Source organism: Pteronotus mesoamericanus, unplaced genomic scaffold (genome assembly GCF_021234165.1).
Source record: "Pteronotus mesoamericanus isolate MK-2021 breed Mesoamerican mustached bat unplaced genomic scaffold, CSHL_Meso_final contig_90, whole genome shotgun sequence".
In the NCBI taxonomy this organism is placed as follows: domain Eukaryota; kingdom Metazoa; phylum Chordata; class Mammalia; order Chiroptera; family Mormoopidae; genus Pteronotus; species Pteronotus mesoamericanus.
Window position 1 is genome coordinate 36,764,752 of NW_026555277.1, and position 23,985 is coordinate 36,788,736.

At 37.5% G+C, this 23,985-nt stretch overlaps 1 protein-coding gene across 1 annotated transcript in view; it reads right to left on the reverse strand.

Annotated features, from left to right (window-relative positions):
• Positions 1–23,985, reverse strand: part of ANO3 (anoctamin 3) — a 286,782-nt gene that overhangs the window by 22,966 nt on the left and 239,831 nt on the right. Inside the window, exons 15-17 of the mRNA XM_054585980.1 lie at positions 6,724–6,806; positions 6,156–6,296; positions 5,428–5,592 (exon numbers count right to left, since the gene is read on the reverse strand). Of these exons, the coding sequence (XP_054441955.1) occupies positions 5,428–5,592; positions 6,156–6,296; positions 6,724–6,806 (389 nt within the window). The remainder of the gene's footprint in view (positions 1–5,427; positions 5,593–6,155; positions 6,297–6,723; positions 6,807–23,985) is intronic.

Below are 23,985 nucleotides of genomic sequence, written 5' to 3' on the forward strand. Positions count from 1 at the left end.
GAGGAAGCTGAAGTTTAAAGTATCAGGTACCTTGCCTGAGGTAACACTACTAAGTAAGTAACAAAGTCAGAATTTGCAAAGTGGCTCTCCTGTACCATTTATGCTATCCCTCGTCACATAAACCATTTATAGTTTTCATCTTAGTACTTAGCACAAAGCACCTGTCTTCAAGCCTGGGACAGCGATGTCTGCAGCTGATGCCCCAAGGGATGACAATAACATTTGGAAGAAAAGTTATAAATCACAAAAGATGCTTATTCACCTCTGAAAATAGTGCTCTTGGGAAGCTTTCTGGGGTACTTTGGAAAATGTATTTCCCAAGGCCCAGATGCTAGCTGGCTGGCACTGGCATGATGATGAGCCACAAAATCTGTCCAGGCAGAGTGACTTGTCAACTCCAGAACCACCACAAAGTCCAAGAAGAACCATCATGTAAGTATATCCAGCTGTACAGCGTATGACAGCAATCACTTTGACAGGGCAGGTTTTGTGGTGTGTGTGTATGCTAGGGGTGAGAGGGGAGGCACAGCCAGTTTAAGGGATTGGTGACTAAGAAGCAACTGGAGCCGTAGCTACATGGCTCGGTGGGTGGGAGCATTGTCCCGATACGCCAAGCTTGTGTCTTAGATCCCTCGCCAAGGCACATACAGGAATCAGCCAGGGGATGCATGGATAAGTGGAACAACAACTCAGTCTCTCTCTCTCTCTCTCTCTCTGTCTCTCTGTCTCTCTCTCTCAAATCAATCAATAATTTTTTTTTAAGAAGAAGCAACTTGCATAACATAAAATCTAGCCTCTGGTACACCAATGGAAATCTTAGCCAAATTTCAATTTTTGCAATATGAGTGCCTTTTATATGGAATATGTTTGAGGATAAAAGCTCCTATTTTTTTCCAATGCAGATCTGATCACAAGTTCTTTGGTTTAACTAAAAAGAACTTTGTAAGAACTAAGGCCTGAACCCTGGATCTGGAGGTTTTGTTCCAGGAGCCATCATGCTTGTCTTCCCAAGCAAAAGTTAATTAACCACATTTGGCTTCATGTTCTTTTGTCTTCAAAAATATTAGGCAAGTTCATTAATTCACTCAGGATGTTTTCAAAGATCAGTAGGTCTTTGGAACAAATTGTCAAACACAGGAACACAGGAACATAGGGTACTCACTCTCCTGAAGGCAGTAATAAATGATGGGTAGGTGGGGGATAAATAGGCATGAAGCCATTAACATTGATTACTTTCAATGGGTATGATTAGTTTATAGTAGGAACAGAGGTAAGCAGCATGTGGGGTTGAGTCACGTGACTTTTCTTAATTTTTTAAAAGATTTTATTTATTTTTTAGACAGAGGGAAAGGGAGAGAGAAAGAGAGGGAGAGATACATCAATTTATGGTTGCCTCTCACATGTCTCTTACTGGGGATCTGGCCCGCAACCCAGGCATGTGCCCTGACTGGGAATCGAACCAGAGACTCTTTGGTTCACAGGCTGGTGCTCAATCCACTGAGCCACATTAGCCAAGGCAACTTTTCTTAATATTTTTAATATTTTTATTCTGTCAACAATATATGTTCCATAACTTAAAGTTAAAAATAGATAAAAATTATAGATTTTAAAAAGGAGAAAATAAAATTAAGACATTAAAGAGAAACAAGTAGAAACATTAGACATTAGTAGGTAGAATTTCTATATGAACCAATAAAAATTTCAAATTTTCTTATAGTTTAGACATATGTTCGATAAAAAAGACATGATATATGCTGACAATGTATACGTGCTTCTCTTTCCACAGATAGCAAATTGGAAGAAAGTTAAGATTTCTGGAACACCTTCTATGCATCAGAAGTAGATCTTGTTTAACCTTTCAGTTCCCCTATGTATTTCTTTAATCACCCTCAGTTGAAAGATCAAGAAACTAAAGTTCCAAGATGTTACATGGTGTGAGAAGGATCACACAGGTAGCAAATCTCTGCTTGCCTGTGTCCAAGGTCCACTGCCCGTTAGCAGGCACCATGCTGAGAAACTGGCAATGCACATGGATAGAAGCCTGGGCAGAGTTCAGAGGGGCGGAGGGAGAGAGAAAAGAGAACGAGGAACTGTGTGTGTGTGTGTGTGTGTGTGTGTGTTGCCAACCACTGACAATCCTTTTCTCTACCTCTACTAGTGAAAGACAGAATTTTAAGTTACCCACGGTTTCTACTTAGGGGGCTGTGGTTTTATGGATAACTCATATATAAAGTAAAAATAAAGTACATTCCATTTCTAATTTATTCCAAGTTTTACAAAATGGTACAATGTTTTAAAATAATGCTTATTTTTTTCTTATTATAAATCAAAACCTACCTATAGGGATAGATATTTAAATAAACAGAAAATATTACATTAAGTCACATATTACCCCACTACTGAGAGAAAAGCACTGTTAACATTTTCTTGTCATTCCTTATAGTTTCAAAATACAGATATGTTTCAATGAGAATCAAGTCCAATTGCATATAGTTTGTATGTAACTGTATGTCCTAAAATAATGTTAAAATAGCATTTTAGTTGGTTGTATGATTTTCTATAGAATTTGAATTAATTTTTTTATGTTTTTGGTAATTTAGGGAGTCTCTTTCCTATTTTTGCTACTCAAATAATATTATGATAAGAATCTTCTACATAAATCTTGGGCTACAATTATTGATGACTTCTTTAAAATAGAATATCAGAAATTAATATGAAATATGATCTTTTCCTAGTTTTAAATAAAACATTAGCTTATCATAGAAAATCTAGAAAATGCAAATATACATTTAACATTAGACAAAATGTTAAGAAAATAAAAATCACCTATATTTTTCAGAGGTAACTCCTGATAACATTTTGATATATATTTGCAATTTTTATCTGGGTAGCTATAATTGTTTTTTAGTTTGATTCTTGATACTCTCTTTACGACATATATTTTTAAAATCAGGTTTATGTTTGCTCAGAAAGAGTTACATCTTTGTCTAAATTCTGAATTAACTTGTACACAGGAAAACATATTTATTTAAAAGTGAAAAGAACATCATTTTTATAATGGCCTTAGGTGAGATAGTATCACTAGTTTGTAATGCTTATTTTTCAATTTCTTTCATGATCGATTATCTACTCAAGATACCTTCTTTTACTTTAGTAGTTTTGACCATTTAATTTTTTCCCCAGAGTTCTTTCTTTCTTGAGAGTAAAAATGTATTAGCATAGCAATGACACTGTAATATATTCTATTTTAATACCTTTAACATCTATAAATGTATCTGAGAAGTTGATTCATGGCTAATCAAATACCCACATGGATGGCCCCCCACTGCCCACAGAGGGGGAGCAGGAGGGGTGGTGTTTAAATTCCTTATATCACATGCTACTCCAGATCGCCACAGCTAGGCACTGATCTGCTCTTCTAATCTTGTTTTCTTCAATCTTCCATAAAGGTAGTGTCTCATAGACACTTCTCACAATTTCTTCAGGACAAACAACATGCACTTCTGCATCTCTGTACATCTGTAGGTTGAATTCTTCAAATGACAGTCCACTTTTTGTTCATTCTTGGCCCATCAGGGTCTAAGCACCCTCTTTTCTTCCCAGTAGCCTTCTGATCCGCTATCACAATCCCATCACCTCATTTCAGATGCAATCAATGACTTCTTTCCCATCTTACTCAGGTTCTTTCATGCTTTAACTACGAGGCAGTCATCATTGCGCCTTGAGTCTTATTTTCCTCCTGGTTAATAAGATGATGTACAGCAGCTCTACGACCAGACATTTTGATATCAACCCACTTACTAAAGGTAAGAAGTGAATTCAATTTAAGGTCAGGCTGGCTGACTGCTAGTGTTACCTAGAAGTAAACACATCAACTACTTAGCCTCCTTTTCCTCAGAAAAGGGGGCTAACCACAATAACCCTCTGTCTATTGGAAAATTGCCATGATATACTGATTTTGTTAGAAATAAGATCTTTCGCTATCTACCATAAGAGTATTATCATTAGTACTAAACAACTGTAATGTCTACGTTATGAGAGGTTCTTCTCCAATGTGGTGACTTTGTGCAATGCACCACCTATACTACCATATAAGCCTCCCAGCCCTGATGTTGTATTAGTTTTCAGTGTTTATTTTTCACTTTAATATATAAGCCAAGGGCATAAATTAAAATACTGCATGGCTTCTTTCAAGATACTGTAAATAATATTCTCTTTCTACAAATTAAAATGAACTGAAGAAGGCAGACACCAGTAGAAGATATTAACTATCATCCTTGCATTCAAACTTACTCATTGATTACATTGACTATTTACTTTTCTGTCAAGGCCTTCCCTGATTATTTTAAAGTTAAATAACAAACAGTCCTAAACCTCTCCAGGCTAAGCATGTACCCCTAGTGTCAATTCACATTTGAAACTAAATGCTTATGGCTTGTATATAATATCAACACCATTATTTGAGTATTGGTTATCTACCTGAATTATCTCATGACGTCAATACATTAGCAGCACTAACACTACATGTATAATTGGGGAAAGTTATTTAAGCTTTTCACATTTCAGTTTCCCCATTACATAATGGAGAGAATATATTGTCCTGTGGTGGTGTTGGGAGAATTAAAGATATTATCCTAAATGTGTTGATCACAATGTCTTCTGTTTTCAGACCCAGAGAAAATGGACCCTCATCCATAGACCTTGCTGAAGAGGAAGGCCTAGGCCTAATGTTGCCCTCTCAGCCATAGACAATGGTTCACAAGTCATACAATGTATGTGATGTTAAGATCAATCAGATGCTGTCTTTGAGAAATTAGCACATTGAAATAACTGAATGAACCACATGAAATGAACTACAGAAATCTGACCAACATGGTTATGTAGTTAGAGCCAAAGAGGAAAACTAAGTGCCCATCAATAAATGAATGGATCAAAAAAACTATGATTCATTTACACAATGGAATACTATGCGGCAGAAAGAAACAAAGAGCTACTACCCTTCATGACAGCATGGATGGAACTGGAGAGCACTATGCTAAGCGAAATAAGCCAGGGGGTGAAAGACAAATACTATACGATCTCACCTATAGGTGGGGCCTAATCAACAAAACAGACAAGCAAGGAAAATATAACCAGCAACATTGAAAGAAAAAACACTGACAGTAATGAGAGGGAGGAAGGTGGAGGTAACGGGAAAAGAAGAGGAAGGGTCAAATCAAGGAACGTTTACAAAGGACCCATGGACAAAGCCAAAGTGGGGAAGGACTGAGGGTGGGAGGTGGGGGTGGTGGGGCAGGTGAAAGTGGTGGTGGGAAAATGGAGACAAATGTATTTGAACAATAAAAGTAAATAAATTAATGAATACATAAATAAAGAAAACACAGACTTCTTCCTTTTAGTACTTATTGAAAAATTGTAAACACTTACAAGGTTCAGGGCCATGATGATTACAAAATTGATACAGACAGCAGCTGCAGATGTTGCAAACTGCCAATGTTGTTTGATGAAATTCCACTTGAATGATGCAAACTGCTCCATGACAACCAGGCGATATACCACAACCGCAAACACTGCAGTGATCACCAGAGAAATCTACAATACGGGAGACCAAGAGGCGGCAACCGTATTTTGCATCATTAACAAAACAAAAGCAAAACCATTGATCTAATACACTGCCCCCAGGAGCTAAAAAAATTAATTTTTCTAAGAAAGTATACATATTTAATTTTTTCCATTAAGGAACTAAGTTATATTGTAGTCAAAATAAATAGTGTAAGATTTAAGTTGTTGTAGTGTGATAAAGTTATCACACTAAAATGAAAATTTTGTTCAATTTCCACTTTTACATGGAATACTTGGTTTTAAAACAAGATAACTCATTAATCAGGGCAACTCATATAGTTTCCATTGTACCTTATTAGATGAACTTTGTTTCTCCCAGAGTGTTTTACCTAAGAATCTGCAGAAACGCCCTTGGCAATTACTCCATGACCTGCTGTGATTTTTAGTTTGTTTAACAGTGTGTATCGCCAAAGCGTTGAACAGGATGTGGTTCCTTGCACCATCAGGGTCACAAAATGAGCTAGTGACTACCCTAGAATTTCCTTTTAACTCTGGAATCCCACAACATCCTGATAGTAATGGTGATACTTTACCATGAAGAATATTCCTGAGATAGAAACAAGAAGACGACTGACTTTGTCTGACGAAGGCTGATGCGGCTCAGGTTTTCCGCTGATGGGATTCACTCTCTCCATCTTGTAATACTTTGCTTCGAACTGGGGACGAAGTGTTTCCTGTGAAAGAAACTTAAAGTTACCTAAATATCAAAGGAGAAAAAAATTAAAATATCTAAGAATTGATACAAAATTCCTGCATTTTGGCCTATTTTTATATCAAGCCTTGGCAAAGAAGCAGCTTCTTAAAAATAAGAGACAAATTACTTTCCAAGTAAACTCTGAACTCTATGTTAATTAGCCCAATTTTCCACTGATGTAGTTTAAGTAAATATCATAGAAATGCTTTGAAAAAAAAATTACATTACCTCATCATTGATCTCTTTTACCTTCATTAAATAACAAGCCTTGTTAGTAAAAAAAAAAAATCAAGAAAAAAATCTAATGGTGTTTAGTTGCTTTTGATTTATATGTTAAGGGCAGTGAGTAATTTTCTGCATAATTTGTCATCCCGGTTTCCTTATCTGCTGTTTTCCTAACATCCTACCTCCTCCTCTTCCCATTCAATGAGATCCCAAGTATAGGTCAGTGTACTTCTTCTTCTTTTCCAAAACTCCAGGAAGACTGTGGCTAGAAATAATAATATTACCATTGTTATTATTATAATGCACCAAACCACATTACATTCTTTCATCCTTGCTTTTCTTCTTTGGATTGATGCATTTTTTTTTACCATATTATGGAATTATTAAAATTACTTAAATTCATAGTAAATTCATGTAGTTGGAATTTTGTTTTCTCTCACCCCATTCTCCCTTTCTCTCTGCACATTGCTATCAGTGTGCATTCCTAGAGGGGAAGTAAATTTTTTCATTGGATTAAATAAGCAGACTTTTGGTAGCACCACCTATCAACATGATGCTACAAGAGAAGGTCAGTAGTAGCAACAAAATATTTGTTTCTTTTGATTTGTACATGCATGTTCAAAATCATCTAAAAGACCTAGGTAAAGTCTTCTCCAGGAATGACAATAAACGCCAGGTACTTCTTCTCCGGGATTCAGAGAGGGATAAGGTTGGAGAGTGAGAGGAAAAGAGTGAGGCTATCATGCCTCAGGCAACTTTTGCTCAGCAAGCTGGGTGCTATGCATTAGCCTGAGCTTGCAATCTGGCCAAAGGTATGATGGTTAACACTTATACTGACACCAGGTACTCCTTTGGTGTTGTCTATTGCATTGGTATGCTCTGGAAACAGAAATTCTTGACTTCTTTCACACAAAAGATTTTAAAAAACCCAGTTCTTATGTTTTAGAACTCTTAAAGGTTATCCAATTACCCAAATCTTTAGCAACCATGAAATTTCTTGGACATTCAATGGCAAATACAAAGAAACGTAGTGGTAATCACTTGTTTACCACTGCTGCTAAGTTAGCAGCATTAAAACAATCACAGCCCTTCCCTGGCTGGTACAGCTCAATGGATTGAATGCCGGCCTGTGAACCAAAGGGTCACTGGTTTGATTCCCAGTCAGGGCACATGCCTGGGTTGTGGGCCAGCAGTTGGGGGAGCTTGAGAGACAACCATACATTGATGTTTCTCTCCCTCTCTTCCTCCATCCCTTTCTCTAAAAATAAATAAATAAAATATTTTAAAAAATCTCAGGCCCTAATGGACACATCTCTTCCACCAGCTGAAGCAATTGGGGATGTAACACATGACATTATGGAAGCACAGCATTAGCTGTTCAACAAAACAAAGAGAAATGGTTAGAAAAAGGCTATAAATTTGGCTCTAAAAGATGGGTAAATCCAAATGACCGACTGTTCCCCTCGGTTGCATACAGTATCATATGCAATGATATGTATGTGACTTAAATCATTGACTTTCAAAGTGGTTTCTTGGCAAAAAATTCCACTTGAAACCCAGCTTCCCAGGTATACAAAAAGAAAAGAAAGCCAGATTTGCCTAGGGTACCACCCTGGAAAATGCATTCATACCTTGTTGGGCAATTTCTCTTATGTTTAAGCCCCTTTCAGGCCTGGCAAATGAACTTTTTTTGGTTGCCCTCTTCGAGGATACAAATATGTGTTAGTAATAATTTGTCTGTTTTCTCCTTGGGTGAAAGCATTCCCACGCCACAGAGCCACAGCCTCAGCAGTAAGTTAACTCCTAGAAAAGCTTTCCTATCTGGGATATCCCCTCAGAGGGCTGTAGTGACTAGGGAACTCAGAGCACAGCACACGTTATGTAATCTATTTGTAAGACCTGGCTGATTTTGAAACATTTCCATTGTGCATGCCATCCCCAGTTCTGCGGTCTCATAGAGGAGACTAAAGCGATAATCAAAACTCAAATACCATATGATCTCACCTATAAGCGGAACCTAACCAACAATGCAAAGAAGCAAGGAAAATATGACCAGCAACACTGAAAGGAAAAGAAATCAACAGAGACAAGAGGGAAGGGGGGGCAGGGAAAGGGAAGGGAAGGGGAAAGTCAAGGCACATATAGCAAGGACTCATGGACAAAACCAAAGGGGAAGAGCTGAGGGAGGGAAGATGGGAGGTGGCAAGGGAAAGAGGTAGGGGGAAGGCAGAGACAAATGTATTTAAAAAGTAAATAAATTAATAAAAAAAAAAAAAAAACTCAAGTAGCAAAACTGGTGGAGCCTTTTAGTCTGCCTTGACCTAGGTTTCTACCCTTGGTATTGCTCAACCTAAGATTTACCCTTTTCAGCAAATGTAGACTGTCTACTTTTGAAAGTATTACCAGAAGACCCATGAGATTAGATCAAGGAATGTATGAACCCGCACTGCTGAAAGGAGACCTATTGATTTACTGTAAAGAACCCGGACGGCCCTTCAAACTAGCTCCGAGCTCCTAGAGCAATCTTTCCATTACACACATCTGGGAGACAGAGATCCTACGTCATGATCTCCAACCTGGAGATGATGTCTATTAGAAATGCCATCTCTGGAAAGATGCCCTTCAGCCCTGATATGGAAAGGGCCATGTCAGGTATTCCTAACTAATCCTTGTGCCACGACACTGAAGGGTACTGCCGCATGGACTCACGTTTCTCATTTTAAAAGGACACCCACGCCTGAGTGATCATCTCAGCCTATTGGAGATCTTAAATGGAAAATCTCTAAACAACCCAACACCACCACCAGAATTCCCATTCCAGGATCACAGCAGATGGCACCTGATGTAGGTGCCTCTCCCAAGACCGCAGACCAGGGAAGTCACACATGATTCCATCCAGCAGCTCGTACTCTTGGTCTTCCTTTTGACCACAATTTAAAGTCCTTTATTTTCAAGCCTCTCTGATAGGTAAATGTGTGTGGTCTACTTACAAATACAGTGAGAAAAGCTGGAGCCTAACCTAAACTAGGAAGCTCTTGTTCCCTCTAAATATACTCAAAATCCAATAATACACACTGAGATAAAACACAACATAGCCCTAAGTCATCAGCAAGATTTATCCCACTGGCTTACATTTTGCCCTCTGGATTAAAGAGTATAACTGAAAAATAAGTTATAGGTTCTAAATGTGAGATGGTGGACTAAAAGTTTTAAGGCCTCCATTAAAGTCATTTTTCTTTCACCCAGAAGAGTATTATGAATTTAACCCAATTCTTGATAGAAGAGGATAAGAAAAAGCATTGAACTGGTAGCTAGTTGAGGATTGAGTAATGGGTATGAAAATGTCAAAAAGAAACAGGAATCTGTCAAAGACTCCATAAATTAGTGACTTTAAGAAAAGTATCCATAAACCATGAAAGTGGCAAGCAAACATCTGTCATTTTGTTAAAATTGGTGGTGAAAAGGTTGGTATGCGTAGTTAACAACTCTGGGATCCGGGCTGGACAAGGTGGCGTCTGAATCGAGAAGCAGGCTGAAAGAACGCAGGCGCATTAATGACAGAGGCCCAGGCAGGCTCTAGCAAGGCTGAGGAGGTGGGGGTGGGGGAGGCGGGGAGAAGAGCTGGACAAGTGAAGCAAGGGGATTTATTTAGTTTAACATCTTAGAGCTTGAAAAATATCCTAATGCCATGCTCCACCTCAGAGCAATTAAACCAAAATCTCAGGATAAAAGCCAGCATCAGTATGTTTTTAAAGCTCCCAAAGACTTCCAGGGTGCAGCGAATGCTGGTCACCGGCGCCTGGAGGAAACACAGTTGTGCTCATGAAGGAGATGGAATAGAAATCAGTCACAGTCACTGAGGCAGTAGAACGTTAATTGTTTAAGGTCACCCTGTCAGAAATAATTACTTGTTTCATTCTGATTTCCAATTATTTGTAAAGAATTTTAACAATCATTGTAGATACATTACTTTTAATCTCTATTAAGGTCATTCTCAAAAGTTAACAAAAATATGAATGACAACGACATATATCAAGGGCATGTGAAATGTGCCTTAAAATGGCTATTGTTGTTACTCCATTTTTTTTTTTAAGATTAGAAATTTAGGGTTTTGAGAGATTAAGTGACTAGCTTAAGTTGCACAGCTGATTGGACCCTAAATCATTTTTAACTCAAAAATTTGTACTGTTTATACCATACCATAGTGCCTCCCTGGATGGCAATGGATGGAGTTGAGACTGCAAATGCTAACAGGTAGGAATGGGAATTTGAGAGCCAGCTGGGAGAGTCTTCAAGAAAGGAGTATCCTGGAGACAGCAGATATGAAATGGAGAGTGCTGGAAGTTAAAAAGCATAAGGTTGAAGGAGGGGACCATGTATGTACAGCAGGACAAAGGACAATGGCTGGGACATGAGTACAGTGGCAGAGGCTGTGGGGTGGTGAAGAGGAAAGGAAGCATATTAAAATAAAAATGCTTTAAAAATTAAGTGTATAAAGTGACAGCCATTTCACTTACAAAGCATAAAGTGCCAACAAACGTAGGTGAAGTAATAGAAACACTTCTATAATATGTAGGTACATATAATATATCAAATATGTAGATTCTATATCAGATTAGATATATTATAGAAATAGATACATGATATCCAAAAGAATATACACTAAAGTGTTAATACTAATTATGTGTGTGAAGTGGATTATGGGACACCTTCTACAAAAATCGACATTGTCTAAGAAGTATCCACGCATATGTTCTTTTTATTATTCTATGAGGAAAGTTTATCAACTCCTTCCCTCAGTTTCATGAAACTGGCTTGAGGGTGGAGTTGGAGGATAAGAGGCTTCCAGTGGAGAAAGGCTTTTTGTTATTAGGGGAAGGCCAGGTTTTACATGAGTCATGGAGGCAGAAGGAGTATTGTGGAAAGGCTGAAGATGATACTTTCTAATTCTGTTCCTTGGCAACCATACATTGTATTAAATTTTTTATTCTTGCCATTCTGACTATAATAACAAATTTTTCCAACTTCGAAAAAAATCCAAGATGCACATACTACATCCAGTCCTGGTGCTTTCATTTCCTCCTGTCTATTTCCAGTGGCTTCCTTTGTGATTGCAAGCCAACGGCACAGAGTAAGAGAATCACACGGTCATGCCTGTGAAAGACGTTAGATTCCATATGTGGTTTGTTCCAAGTTATTTATTTTAAATTGTTTATAGAAAACAAGGCTCTGACTGGCTGACATGTATCACTGACCTTGTCCAGAAAACTGCCAAAGCACCTGCAAGACTTGATTACTCTTGTTCTTGTACCTGCTTTTCCTTACATTCGAAGTTAAGTTTCTAAAGTGTCCCCCCCCCCATCATATGTAGTGCTTGGAACACGGACAGTCCTTAATAAATGTCTGTTAAATTGAACTGATTGGCTGAATGGAATCCGGTGATTGTGACTCTAACTGCTGGTTGAGTGTTCTTTCCATTTTTCCAGAGCTTTTCAAATTATGCTCCATGGAATTTCACTGGAAATATATGAAGGGGCCTTCACCAGAGAAGCCCCCCTTCTTTATCCATTTTACATATTGATAAAGTTCAATTTTACATGGAAAAATAATTATTAATTTAAAAGTTTGAAAACGACTTCACCATACTTCAGAAAGGTTGGGGGTTGTCAGAGGGGTTGGGTTGCAGAGGAAAGAGGTCAATACCAAGCACAAATGAACTATGTTTGAATATGGAGAACAAAAAGGAATTCCAAGTATTGTTTTCATCAGAAGAGATAAAGAGTTAAGTCTTCCCGAAACAAGACCCAGCTGAAACAACAGTGTATCAGAGCAACGACACTGAGAGTGCCAATTTGGAGAACATCCAGGTACTATTAAAGACTCACTTCCATTTCCCAGATTCATTTCCAGCAACATCGTCAAACATACTGTGCTTTCCCCATATGGTATTGCAACATCCCCACACATGAGGTAAAAACTGAAATCTCACCCAACAGGTTCTACAATGAGCAGAATGGCTATGAATGTGGCACATACTAAATTTCCACACTTGGGGAATGTAACCGTTTTTTTGTTTTTTGGTTTACATTTAACAAGTAAGAAACTAATGGAGGTCTGTACATGAATATAGGGTATGCTAATCAATATAAGGAGGCTATAAATTTTTGCAAGGTGACAGATTTTGAATATTTGAGCTGAACTGTACTTGACACAGCAATACCGAGGCTCATTATGTAATCAATTCCTTCATGTTTTATTAAATTTCCTTTTTGTCTAAGGATATGGGATCTCTCTCTAACTTTACTTCCCCTCCTTCCTCTCTAAAAATATTAAATAAGAAACAACAAATAACTAAGTTCTAAGAATATGGTATGGCCAGTGCTTGAACCTTAAGCTCCAAAAAGCTTCACCAATTCCTAAAATCAGCCTTGACATTTTTTTTCTCCATAATAAAATTCAGTCAGAAATAACAAGCTATATGCAAACAGCATGCTGTTACATTAAAACAGTGGGAACTCTCACCACCGTCTTGACCAGAGCAGACTCCTAACTTTTATGTACAGAATCTCTTTAAAGCTAACTCTTCCAGTTGTAACCACGCAACATTTCATGCTTCAACATGACCTTTTCTCCTTTCTTTCCTTTTGATCCAGACTGGCCTCATCCAGCACCCAACTCACCTGCCTCCCTCTCCCTTGCACATCCAGCTCCCTTAACCATTAAGCCCTCTGGACAATGAGGTTCTAATCAGCATCAAATAATCTTAGGAACAAAGCCTCAGGTCTGTTGACCACAGAGACAAGAGTTTCAGCCAAACCAGAGATAACATCTAGATCTCAGTTGTGTTTCAGCTCCACCCTAGAAAATCGGTGAATTCAAACAAAGTTACTCAAGGCTGACGTCAGGACCAGATGTACTGATCCACTGCTAGCACTGCCCAATCAATAGAGACCATGACTCTGACCAGGTCCCCAACTCCCTTAATCACCATGATTAATGATTTTTCCCCTATGTAACCCATCCTCTGGAAGCCCTTGCGGAGCCAGGTCTTTGATTAGCTCACCTGTGTCTTCAGGTGTGGGCCGCTTTCTCAAGTAATAATCCCTTACTTTTTTTTTTCTTTTGGCTGCAAACTCCTGTTCCTGTCTTACTGGGCTCTAATGCATGCAGATAAATAGACCCCTTTATGTGCTAACACTCAATATGCTACCGGCATTTGTGTATTAAATAGACATCTCAGTAGCATCTGTTCAAATGTGAATTGATCCTTTCAATTGAATTGCTGAAAAATTGGAGGAGTCCATGCAAATAAAAACTTGTCAGCTTTTGCTATGTATTTTTTAATGAACTATAATGTAATCTTTTTACAGCACAGGACTGATTTTTCTCAGGCCCTTTCCTCATCTTATCATTCAATTCTTTGATAGACTTTCTTTCCTTACTTTTGTGGAACATTTTCTGATTACAAATGTAACACGAGAAGGTGTCTAGGAGCGTCTGCCATACACTTGGCTTTGAATAAATACATGTTGAATGAATGAATTAAAACTGTAAAGAAAATAAGTCACCTACACTGCCACCGCTAATAATAAGCTACTATTAAAATTTTGGTAATTCCATCCAAGGTATCTTTCTTGAGCACAGTTCTATTGAGGACAGTTACATTGCTGATAGGCAGAGGTATGGGCATGTTGGTTATTAATTTGTGACAAAAGAGAAAAAAAACAAACTCACAACTAAGTCATTTGAAGGCCTCACTCCCTCACAGGCTGGCCTGTCCTGGCCAGGAAACATTCACGAGGTCCAGGTGCCTGTCCACTGGAACCGCTATGGCCTCCCGGGAAGCGCTCCAAACCAAGGTCTGCATTCACCATGGTGGGCCAGTCCCAGAGCCCTACACATGGTTAAGCATTTGCCTTTGAACCATAAAGGCATCCCTCTGAAACTGAATACTTGGCACCATAGGTGAACACCAACCGCTATAAAATGAATAATTAACCTCACTTTTGCAAAAATACAATAAAATTTATCTTGACAAAACTACAATTATCCTCAAAAGAACATCTAGGAAAGGCAATGTGGCATGGGGAAAGAAAATAGTTTGGAAGAGCAATGTTCTGGGTTGAAAGCTGCCTATGTTCTTTCCCAATTGTGTGCTCTTAGACAAATGACTAAGGAATGGCAAGCCTCCATGTACACATCTTATCAACAATTGTGAAATTGGCTTCACGGGGGTGCTGTATGAATGAAATAAGGTACAATTTGTAAGTAGTCTACACTTCATTTATTTTAAGGGTAAAACAAATTATAATAATTTTTTTCAACATTTTGCTAGTTGTAGACAAACTTCTTAGTTTTCACTGCATTAAAATATTGTATTTGTTTTTCAGGAATAATAGAGGTGTTGTCAATTACTTATATTTCAATTGTTTCAATTTTATAAAAATTCAGCCATAAGAAGTTTCTGCATAGTAACTTCCACTTTTTGCCCATACCTAGAGAATGACTTAAATTTTTTTATTCTTTTGTTCTTAAGACTGAAGCTGCCTCTGAAGAATTCCATTCAAAATATTTTCTAAAGCACAATGTTTGTCTATTCTTATAGAGTATACAAAAAAAAAATTGAATGGAACCGCATTATGTTCCAAAAAGTAAGAAGAGAACTAGCATTTATTGAGCACTTACGTTTCAGACTTTGTGCTAGGTATTTTTAAATTAACTAATAGCATTTTTACAATAACCCATGTTTAATAAATATTACTGACCTCATTCAGTGAGTAAGCATATGAAGATCTTGGAGGTTAAGTTACCTGAAGAAGTCATTTAGCTGAAATTAAAATCCAGATCTTTTTCCATGCCAAAAGAAAAATTATTCCAAACATGATTTGGGATAGACATTCTTGAGTTATATAATTTACAACATGCTTCTATTAAAAATTATTATCACAGGCAAAATGTTGAAGCAAAATTGCAAAATCCTAATAGATCTAAATGAGCCTGAGAACTTCTAGGAGGTTAGCTGTTCACCCACATGCCAGTGGTTGATCCATCAACAGTTTGAAGTCCTGGCCTCACATCCCCCTTTCGTTTCCTGGGGTTTTTTTTTTTTTGAGGCGGGGGGCGGGGAGTCTAAAAATGATTATTAACCATTCTCTTTTCTTATAAATGCCTCTACCAAGTCAGAAGTCTTCACACTGGTGTTTTAGAAAATGTTTCCTTTATAGTAAACTTCTACTGAAATTTTCATACATGTTTATAACTTTATTGTCTGAAAAGATTTTTTTCCTTGATTAGACCACTATATCTAAATTTTGTGGAGACACACATGCAGAGGCAAACAATGCTTCTTGTTCTATACTTTAAGCAAACATTTAATTAGTCAAAGAATAATTAAATTGCTTATAATTTTGACGTGTCTCAAAGCTCCCTGTAGACACAATCAGTGTCTCTGTCTCCCCCAAATACTGGGTGGTAGAGTGTCCCTGACTGTTTTTTGACAGTTGACTGATGGAATATTGAGTAAGGGACACATTTAGTTTAAGGTTAGTAAGATGTTCAAGTGGTTTGCAGGCACTTCCCCATGTTGTTCAAATACAGCTAACTCTGCTAATACTGAAATGGATTCTGAGGAAACTCCTTCCAGTGCATACGCTGACACTTCCAGGTGTCAGGCCGGGGGCCGTATGGTGAGGTGCACATGTTCCCTGGTAGTCAGCACTGATAATGGGAGAGAAATAAGTTCAGAAATGGAGCCAGAAACTCCCCTATGGAAAATTATTTCACAAATATCAATTCATATTGAAACACACTAGAATTTGCCCCAAATTTACAACTTGTCCCCAAATGGACTTGACTTTATTCCGAGTCACTCTGACTCCGAAGGCAGGTTACTTACTTAAAATACTTATTCAAAGATGGAAATTACAGCAACTTCAGGTACCTTTTTCTTTTAAGATTCTCTCCAGACTCAGAACAAAAATTTCTTTTTCTGTAGCTAAGAGGTTCTAGGAACTATCAATTTAGTTGAAAAGATTCTCTCCTGACTCAGCACAAAAATTTCTTTTTCTGTAGCTAAGAGGTTCTAGGAACTACCAACTTAGTTGAAAACAATGTTTTCATTGTTCTCTACAAAGTGTTTAAGGTGCTATTTGTCCTTTGAATGAATGTGAAAGCCACTTGTCATTGTTATTTGCTGCCTGTGGACTTCATTTCAAAATCCTATTCAGGTCATTACAAATTTTTCTTTTTCCTCTGCTCCAGCTTTTGGGCACACATCATTCAAGACTTTTCTTCAGAGAATACAGACCTAGTGCAAGCATTTCCTTCTTCCCTCACGTTGCCCTTCTCAGTCATGGCTGAGTGCTGAGAACACTTAGCAAAGAGACTCCATGCACTGTGGCTGCTGAGGCTGTTGTTTAGCTATTATAACTCTTATAACCAGAAAGAAACAAATTAGAGATCTAGGATTTTCTAATTATCTGACTTGAGATATATATTTTTAGAAAGCATTAATAAATCACTTGGATTTTTTCCCAAAGATGGCAAAATAAATTATAATATCATCCATCTGCCAGTTTTGTTATTTTATTACATTTATGTCAAGTTGTATGTTTAGTTAATCAAGTCCATGTAAAATGATTACATAGTTTATAAACTGGTCAACCGTAACCTAAAGAGGTTAAACTCTATAATTAGATTAGTGTTCTAAAATAAGGAAACATGTAACAGTATACTCTATCAGACAGGAATGAATCAGTAGTGTGGTAGTCCCACACAAGAGTATTTTGCACTTGCTAAAGAGAGCAATATTATTTCCCAGCAGGATGCTGCCTGTAGGGTTGAAAAGTTGTTTGAGGTGCTAGGAATAAGAGGCTTCACTTCAGAACTCATCTATGCAGGAGTCCAGAGGAAGCCCAGAACTCTCCATCTTGAAAAGATGTCCCCATATCCATATTCTACACATATACTTTTCTGTCCTGTCTCTCTCACACTCAGGTCCACCAGGACGAAATCACTACACTCTTTAACTGCACTCATATCACTTGCCTCAAGAAGACCAAAATTTTCCCATCATCCCTTAACCCTCAGATTTTAATCCTCTAGTTCTAGGGAAATGGGTATTTCCTTTGTGAACATCCCCACTCCTTCTCAACTCTTCGAGATATTTCCACTATGTCCTTTGCCACTCAAAGTCATCAACAGCAATGTCTTTTATGTTGCCTCAATCCTGGCTCTAATTGACACCTGGGGTGGCCCCGCAACCCCATTTTCCATGTGGCATTCTCAGGTGATGGCTATTTGTCTCCCACACCAGTAGGTAGCGAAGATGAAGTAGTGAATTTCTTTTTCCTCACAGATGCTTCAAGGGCATTTCTCTCTCTCCTCCTTAAAGATTCACAAATTTGAGTGTCATATTATCAATCCATATTTCCTATCCTTTCCTGTGGCAGCCATCTAACATTCCTTGGGACATTTCCTCCAACTGCTCTGAAGACTTTTAAGCTCTTGGCTTAGTGTAACTCTTACCAACATGTTAGTAATTCTTGGAAATTACAGTATATGCAGATAATCTTCCTAGGATCTTGGCGTCTCAGTTCTTTGATCTCTATCCTCAATATTTCCTCCTACTCTATATTACTCATGTGCTTCCACGGCATACTTTTAATCAATAACTGCACCCCCTACCCAACATGATCTATAATTATCACCTTCATTCTTCGAGCTCACTCACTCTGAACTCCAATTTCAATACTCCCCTGACCCAGATTTTCAATCCATTGACATGTCTTATTTTCACTGTCCCTTCATACACTCACTTCCTTCTTTATGTCTTTTAATGGTCAGTCATTACATTCATTCACTCACTTGCATATACCCCTAACTCTCTAGACCTTTTCTCAATTTGTCATGAACCCGTAGTTTGAACATGACCCTACTCTATCAAGAATGAACATTGCTAGGGGAAGTTACAGCTATGCTGGGTGACTTGTCTCATTTTAAATTGATTTCAGTGGATCCTTGAGTCTACTATGCTGTTGTCTTTTCTTTTCTCCCTTAACATCCAGCACCTACAGTCGTAACACTCTCAGTTGCAATTTTGCTGCCTTTTTCATCCTTAAAAATAAAGTCAAAGAAATTGTCCACCCAAACTATATCTACCCACTATCTACCCTTGTGCCCACTGCCTCTTTATTTTCATCTGCTCTAACACAAGATTTATGGGCCTCGAGAAAAAATCAGCTCTTCTTATGAAATAGCTCCCATCTCTTATCACATGCTAAAGGAAAACGGGTCAAGGATCTACATGTACAATTATATAAATACGTTCAAAGGATGTCTTTAAATGGAAAAATAAAGCAGATTTCAGATCTGCATGAGCCAATGAGTAGAAGCATGTTCTAGGAAGAAAAGCAAGCTAGAAGATATCTTATCCTTAGTATATTCATTTATTTTTTTGTTATTATTGTTAAATGTATTTATTTATTCATATATCCATTCACCTATTTATTCATTCATTTATACATTTATTGAGGATTTAGTCTTTGCCAGGAATTTTTTCAGCTCTGTGGATAAAGTAATGGTGGAAGCAAATAAAAAGTGCTTACTTTCATGAGTTTTCTAGTACAAGGACAATAAACAACAACAAAATAAGACAGAATATGCTAGCTGGCAGTTAAGTGCTGTGGAGAAATTAATGCAGGGCAAGGAAATAAGACAAGTTTTTAAATTTATTTCCATTCTACTTATACCTCAGAATATTATCTTTTATACTTGTATTTGTGTCTTATAGTGATTATTGATTTTCTTGCCATACTTCTCTAAAACAACAAAGAATATAAATAGAAATTAAAAGTATCTTTAAAATCTCTTATGGCCATGAAGCTTTTTAAAACGCAACTTGGATTGGCTTATTATTACAAGGAATAATAAAAAAATAAATTTATTCTAAAATTTAATGAATATTAAACATAAAATCTAAGATATTATTATAAAAACATCTCAAGGATGTCATGGTTTTTTTTTTTTCCAAATGATTCATGCACCCTTGGATACCTACCAGTTTTTACTACAATGAGATAAGCTTCAGCATAAACTCTATTTTAGTTTCTTGTCTTCACAAAGATATTTACCAAGAAAATATGTTGACAGGAATGCGACAGGTTTTGTTATAGCTATGTCAGTCACTTCCTTGAACCATGGTTGAGTTAAAGTTTGTGTATGATTTCTCAGCTTTACAACCTTCCTTAGCTCCCCAGTTATGTAATATGCATGCAAATATGCACCCACGCATATATGTATATACTATGTCACAACTTCTACTTTACAAAAGGCAAAGTTCTAGAAAGCCCTTCACACAAAAATGGAGTTTTTAACTTTTTCCATCAAATTATAGTTAAATGAAGAAGACCATACTATATCATATGACTTAATAGGAAAAAGATAAGCTTGTATATTAAACCACTGTTATCATTCATGAGAACGATCCTTTTATTTCTATTCTAATAGAATATTAAAACAATTATCATCCCTAAAGAAATTTTCCAGTCATCAATTTCCATTGTATTTATAACAAATATCATCGAAGCACCCTCAAAGAATATAAGAATCATAATGTTTATTTTATTATTGATCAAGTATTTATTTGTTGCTGAACATGTCCATGCTTCTATATGGAGAGAAAATATGAATTCAGCTTATATTCAGCATCAAACTCATAACTTGCTGTTAATGGATTTGACCCAAGGGAACAAATTTCCTGTGTGTTTCTTCAGCAACAGGCATGCTATGCTATAGGATTTGAAAAAAAACTACCTTTTTAAATCTAGAACAATGTTTTGATTTTATCTGAGACATGTTCCCAAGCTACTTTGCTTCTATTTTTAAATCCATCTGTCAGCAAGAAATAACATGACTTCATGTTCTAGAAAATCCACTTGTGAATGGTTCCATCACTTCAAACAAAGAGAAGGTGTTTCTTTCTCCGATATATATTGTGAGACTTAATTAATGGCTGTAAAGCAATTGGTGAGTGCCAGATGAAAAGCACCATAGTAGGTAAGCACAAAAACATAATGTAAGCATTGCACTATGTGTCATCTCAGCTGGCTTGGCTGATGAACTTGTCAGGTAATTGTTTCTAATTGTTGAACTAACTCTAGTGAAACAAGGCCTGGCGTGGGATTGGTTTTTTCCAAAATACGGCCAATACCTGGAGATGTATCTCAGCGACACATGTTTGTTTGTGAAAAAATTACTTCTTAACTTCAATTCGGGTGACTTCACAAAGGTTTCTGATCACACCTAAATGAGCAAAGTAGTAACTAAGGCATTAAATTTATGCATAGTCTTCATTTACAGCTTAATTCCAGCGTGCTCATGAGGGAGGGTAAATAGGGCCTATCTCCAGAGTCAGTTCTAATCAATTGCCTATGATTGTCAGGAGGGCAATAATGAAAAGGATTCCGAGGCTGTAGCTGGGGTCTTCAGAAAAGGGGGTCATGGAAGATGAGCTTTGACACTTAATGGAAGTGAAAGCAGAGAATTGTAGCAAAAATGCCTTGTAATTTCTGTGCTTAGTACAGGCTGTAATTAAGGGTCAAGTCAGAAAATGGTAATATATTCATACACTAATCTAGAAAAATTCCTAAGGGTATGGTGCCTCCAATCCTGCTAAGTAGTGTTCAGTTCTCTAAGTACAGACACAAAATATTTCTTTCAGTTGAATTTTTTTCTGCAGGAACAGACAAATCTGAAAATAACCAATTAAATTCTATTAAGCCATTGCTTAGAAACCAGTCATTTGATTAGATTTAACTTGCTTTTCTTCATACCAGTGCAGGTACAGCTTAAATATTCTTTGAGTGAACATTTTTGTAGGGGTTGGCTTAATTTATAATTGAACTCTAAAGGGTCCTTTAGGCTTCATAAAATTAAAAACTATAGAATTACCTTGTTCTGTCCTGGGGCCAATTAACTGGGCAGATTCTTTGCATTCAACTTGAAGCTCCTGAACCTTAGCTAAAGTTTCGTTTTCTCTCTCAGCAATTGGAAACCTATCTCCTTGCACAACAGAAACTAAGCATGAACCTCAGGCATACTTAGCTGAACAGACCTTGGCGCCAGTCCCCAAATATTGATGTTCAGAAAATCCCAGAAAGTGCAGTTTCACTCTTCTCCTTTTCATAAGCCGTGAAAGGAAGTGAAGGAAGTATGCCAGGTTGTTATTCAACTCTAGTATTCAATCAGGCATTACCTGGGCACTTCTGAAACTCTCCAGCTTCGAAATTGAGAGTAAAAGCAAAGAGAACACAGGATGGAAACTACTTAATTGAGAAAGCTCCCAGGATTTCTCAGGATCATGTGGCCACTTGGATAAAGGCCCCAGTTACTCCCCAAACTTCTGAAAGTCAGCAAGAAATCCCATCTCAGTCCTGGTGATTACTTCTAATTTAAAGCTTACAGCTTTCTCAAGGACCGCAATACACATCAATTCACTTTATGTGAAGAGTAACTTTCTACAAAACTGATTTTGGTGCATTGCAGAGAAGGCTCCTCACTACTGACCCCATCACATTTTCTTCATTCAGGTTTTACGTACACAAATAGAACATTTAACTGTGGGAAAGAAAGACTTGCTTCTGAGTCAAGAGAACGACACACAGCCAGAACACTGCAACAGGTGCAGGGTGTGACTCATTTTGGTTTCCTCACCTGCAAAGTGGGAACCCAGCATGTGTCAGAAATTCCTGATGCACCAGGGATGTTACCAAAGTCCTTTTTTCACTTAGGGCAAGAAATAAATGTCCTTTGTTTTGCACTGCTGAAGACAACTAGCTGGCCCCAAAGTCAAAAACAACCAACCTATGAAAGCTGGAGGGCTGGACTTATTTTTTTTTAAAGGCCTGAATGAGGTTGTATCTTCATGCTGACAGCCGAGAAGCAGGTCAGTCAGGTTCTTGGGTGCTCTATTACACAAGCAAGATACAGCCAGCTCCACCTAATTTTGTTTCTCTGCCGCCCTCCTTCTTAGTGGGACGTCGTCACACTTAACCCATCGCTTTCTCTAATGCACGGCAGACTCATTTTAGCCGGGACAGCTGTGATATTTCAGTTCCTGTGTGTAAACACCTCCTAGACACAGGTAAGTGTGTGCTGCGTTACACAGGATTCCTCTTCTCCCAACTCTGTGTCTGTCTGTCTGCCCCTCTCTCTTTCATTGATTTTCCAAAGAGAATCAAAGTGAGCTCGACTGCTGACCAACAGCCTGAGAGGTAGCTAAAAGACCCTTGTAAAGACATGTAGTTACTTCATTAAATAACTACCTTTGAAATGAGCATTTGTATTGTTACGTGAGTTAACTTTAAGAATTACTGCCAAATTTACTAGATAATGAAACCAATTGAAGAGCTAAAATAAAAACTTTACTTCAAACATAAGTGATTACAAGAGTTTCCTTAGGTCACTTCTTAGTAAAAGCATTTTAAGTGGAGATTCCAGCATGCATGTAAGTTGAATATTTAAATTTCAATAATGCATTTGGGCTTCAAGCTTGTTGCAAGAGTATTAGAATATGATAGTTTCTAAAAAAACAATGTTCTAATACAATGAATTGCATTCCCGAAGACTTTCTTTAAAAGGTTTGGCAGAATGTTGCGTATATAATTGTACTTAGCCAGGGATGTGCACATGTCTACCACTCACTGAAATCTAAAGGTTAAGTCAGTTGTTAGAGAAGGCATCCCATGGAACAAAGATGCAAATGCAGTTTCTCAAAATTAATTTTGGTTTACTATTCATCCACTTTCTATTTGATCCATAGACACTGTTTCTACAGACAGTGAAACTGGACAGAAGACTGAAGAGCCCATGGTTGGCAGTTTGGGTCCAGAATATTTCTTTCAGAGACGAGCCTTTCTTTCTAAGCATGACACTCTTTCACCTAATTATTTCGGCTTTGTAGTTTATGACTGAGAACACCCAAGTTAGCAGGGAGTATGATGTTCTCTGTATTTTTCCTGGATTTTTTTATACCTTTCAGACTTTTAGTTAGAATAATGTTCACAAACTTTTGAAAATAATGTTTTTTTGTGTGTGTGGGGAGGTAGGGAGGAAAGTCATGGTTTTCTTTCTTTTTGAAGTAAATAAAAGTAAAATGATATGCCTATAATTCTCAGGTACAGTCCTACTTTACGGTTAGTTGTCTTCTCCCCCTTTCAAAACTCTCATAAAAGAAGCATTTATAGAGTCATGATTCTTCACATCCTCATTTATTGTGGCTCTTTCATTTAGGGAAAGCAAAATACTGCCAAGATTGGAAAAGCCACTCATAGTAACACTCAAGGTCTGCCTCGGACATTGGCTACATGTCAGACGGAGTTTCCTATGACAAAGACAAACAAAACCCATCTGTCTTACTTTGTGGCCTGAGATCTATAACAAGAAGC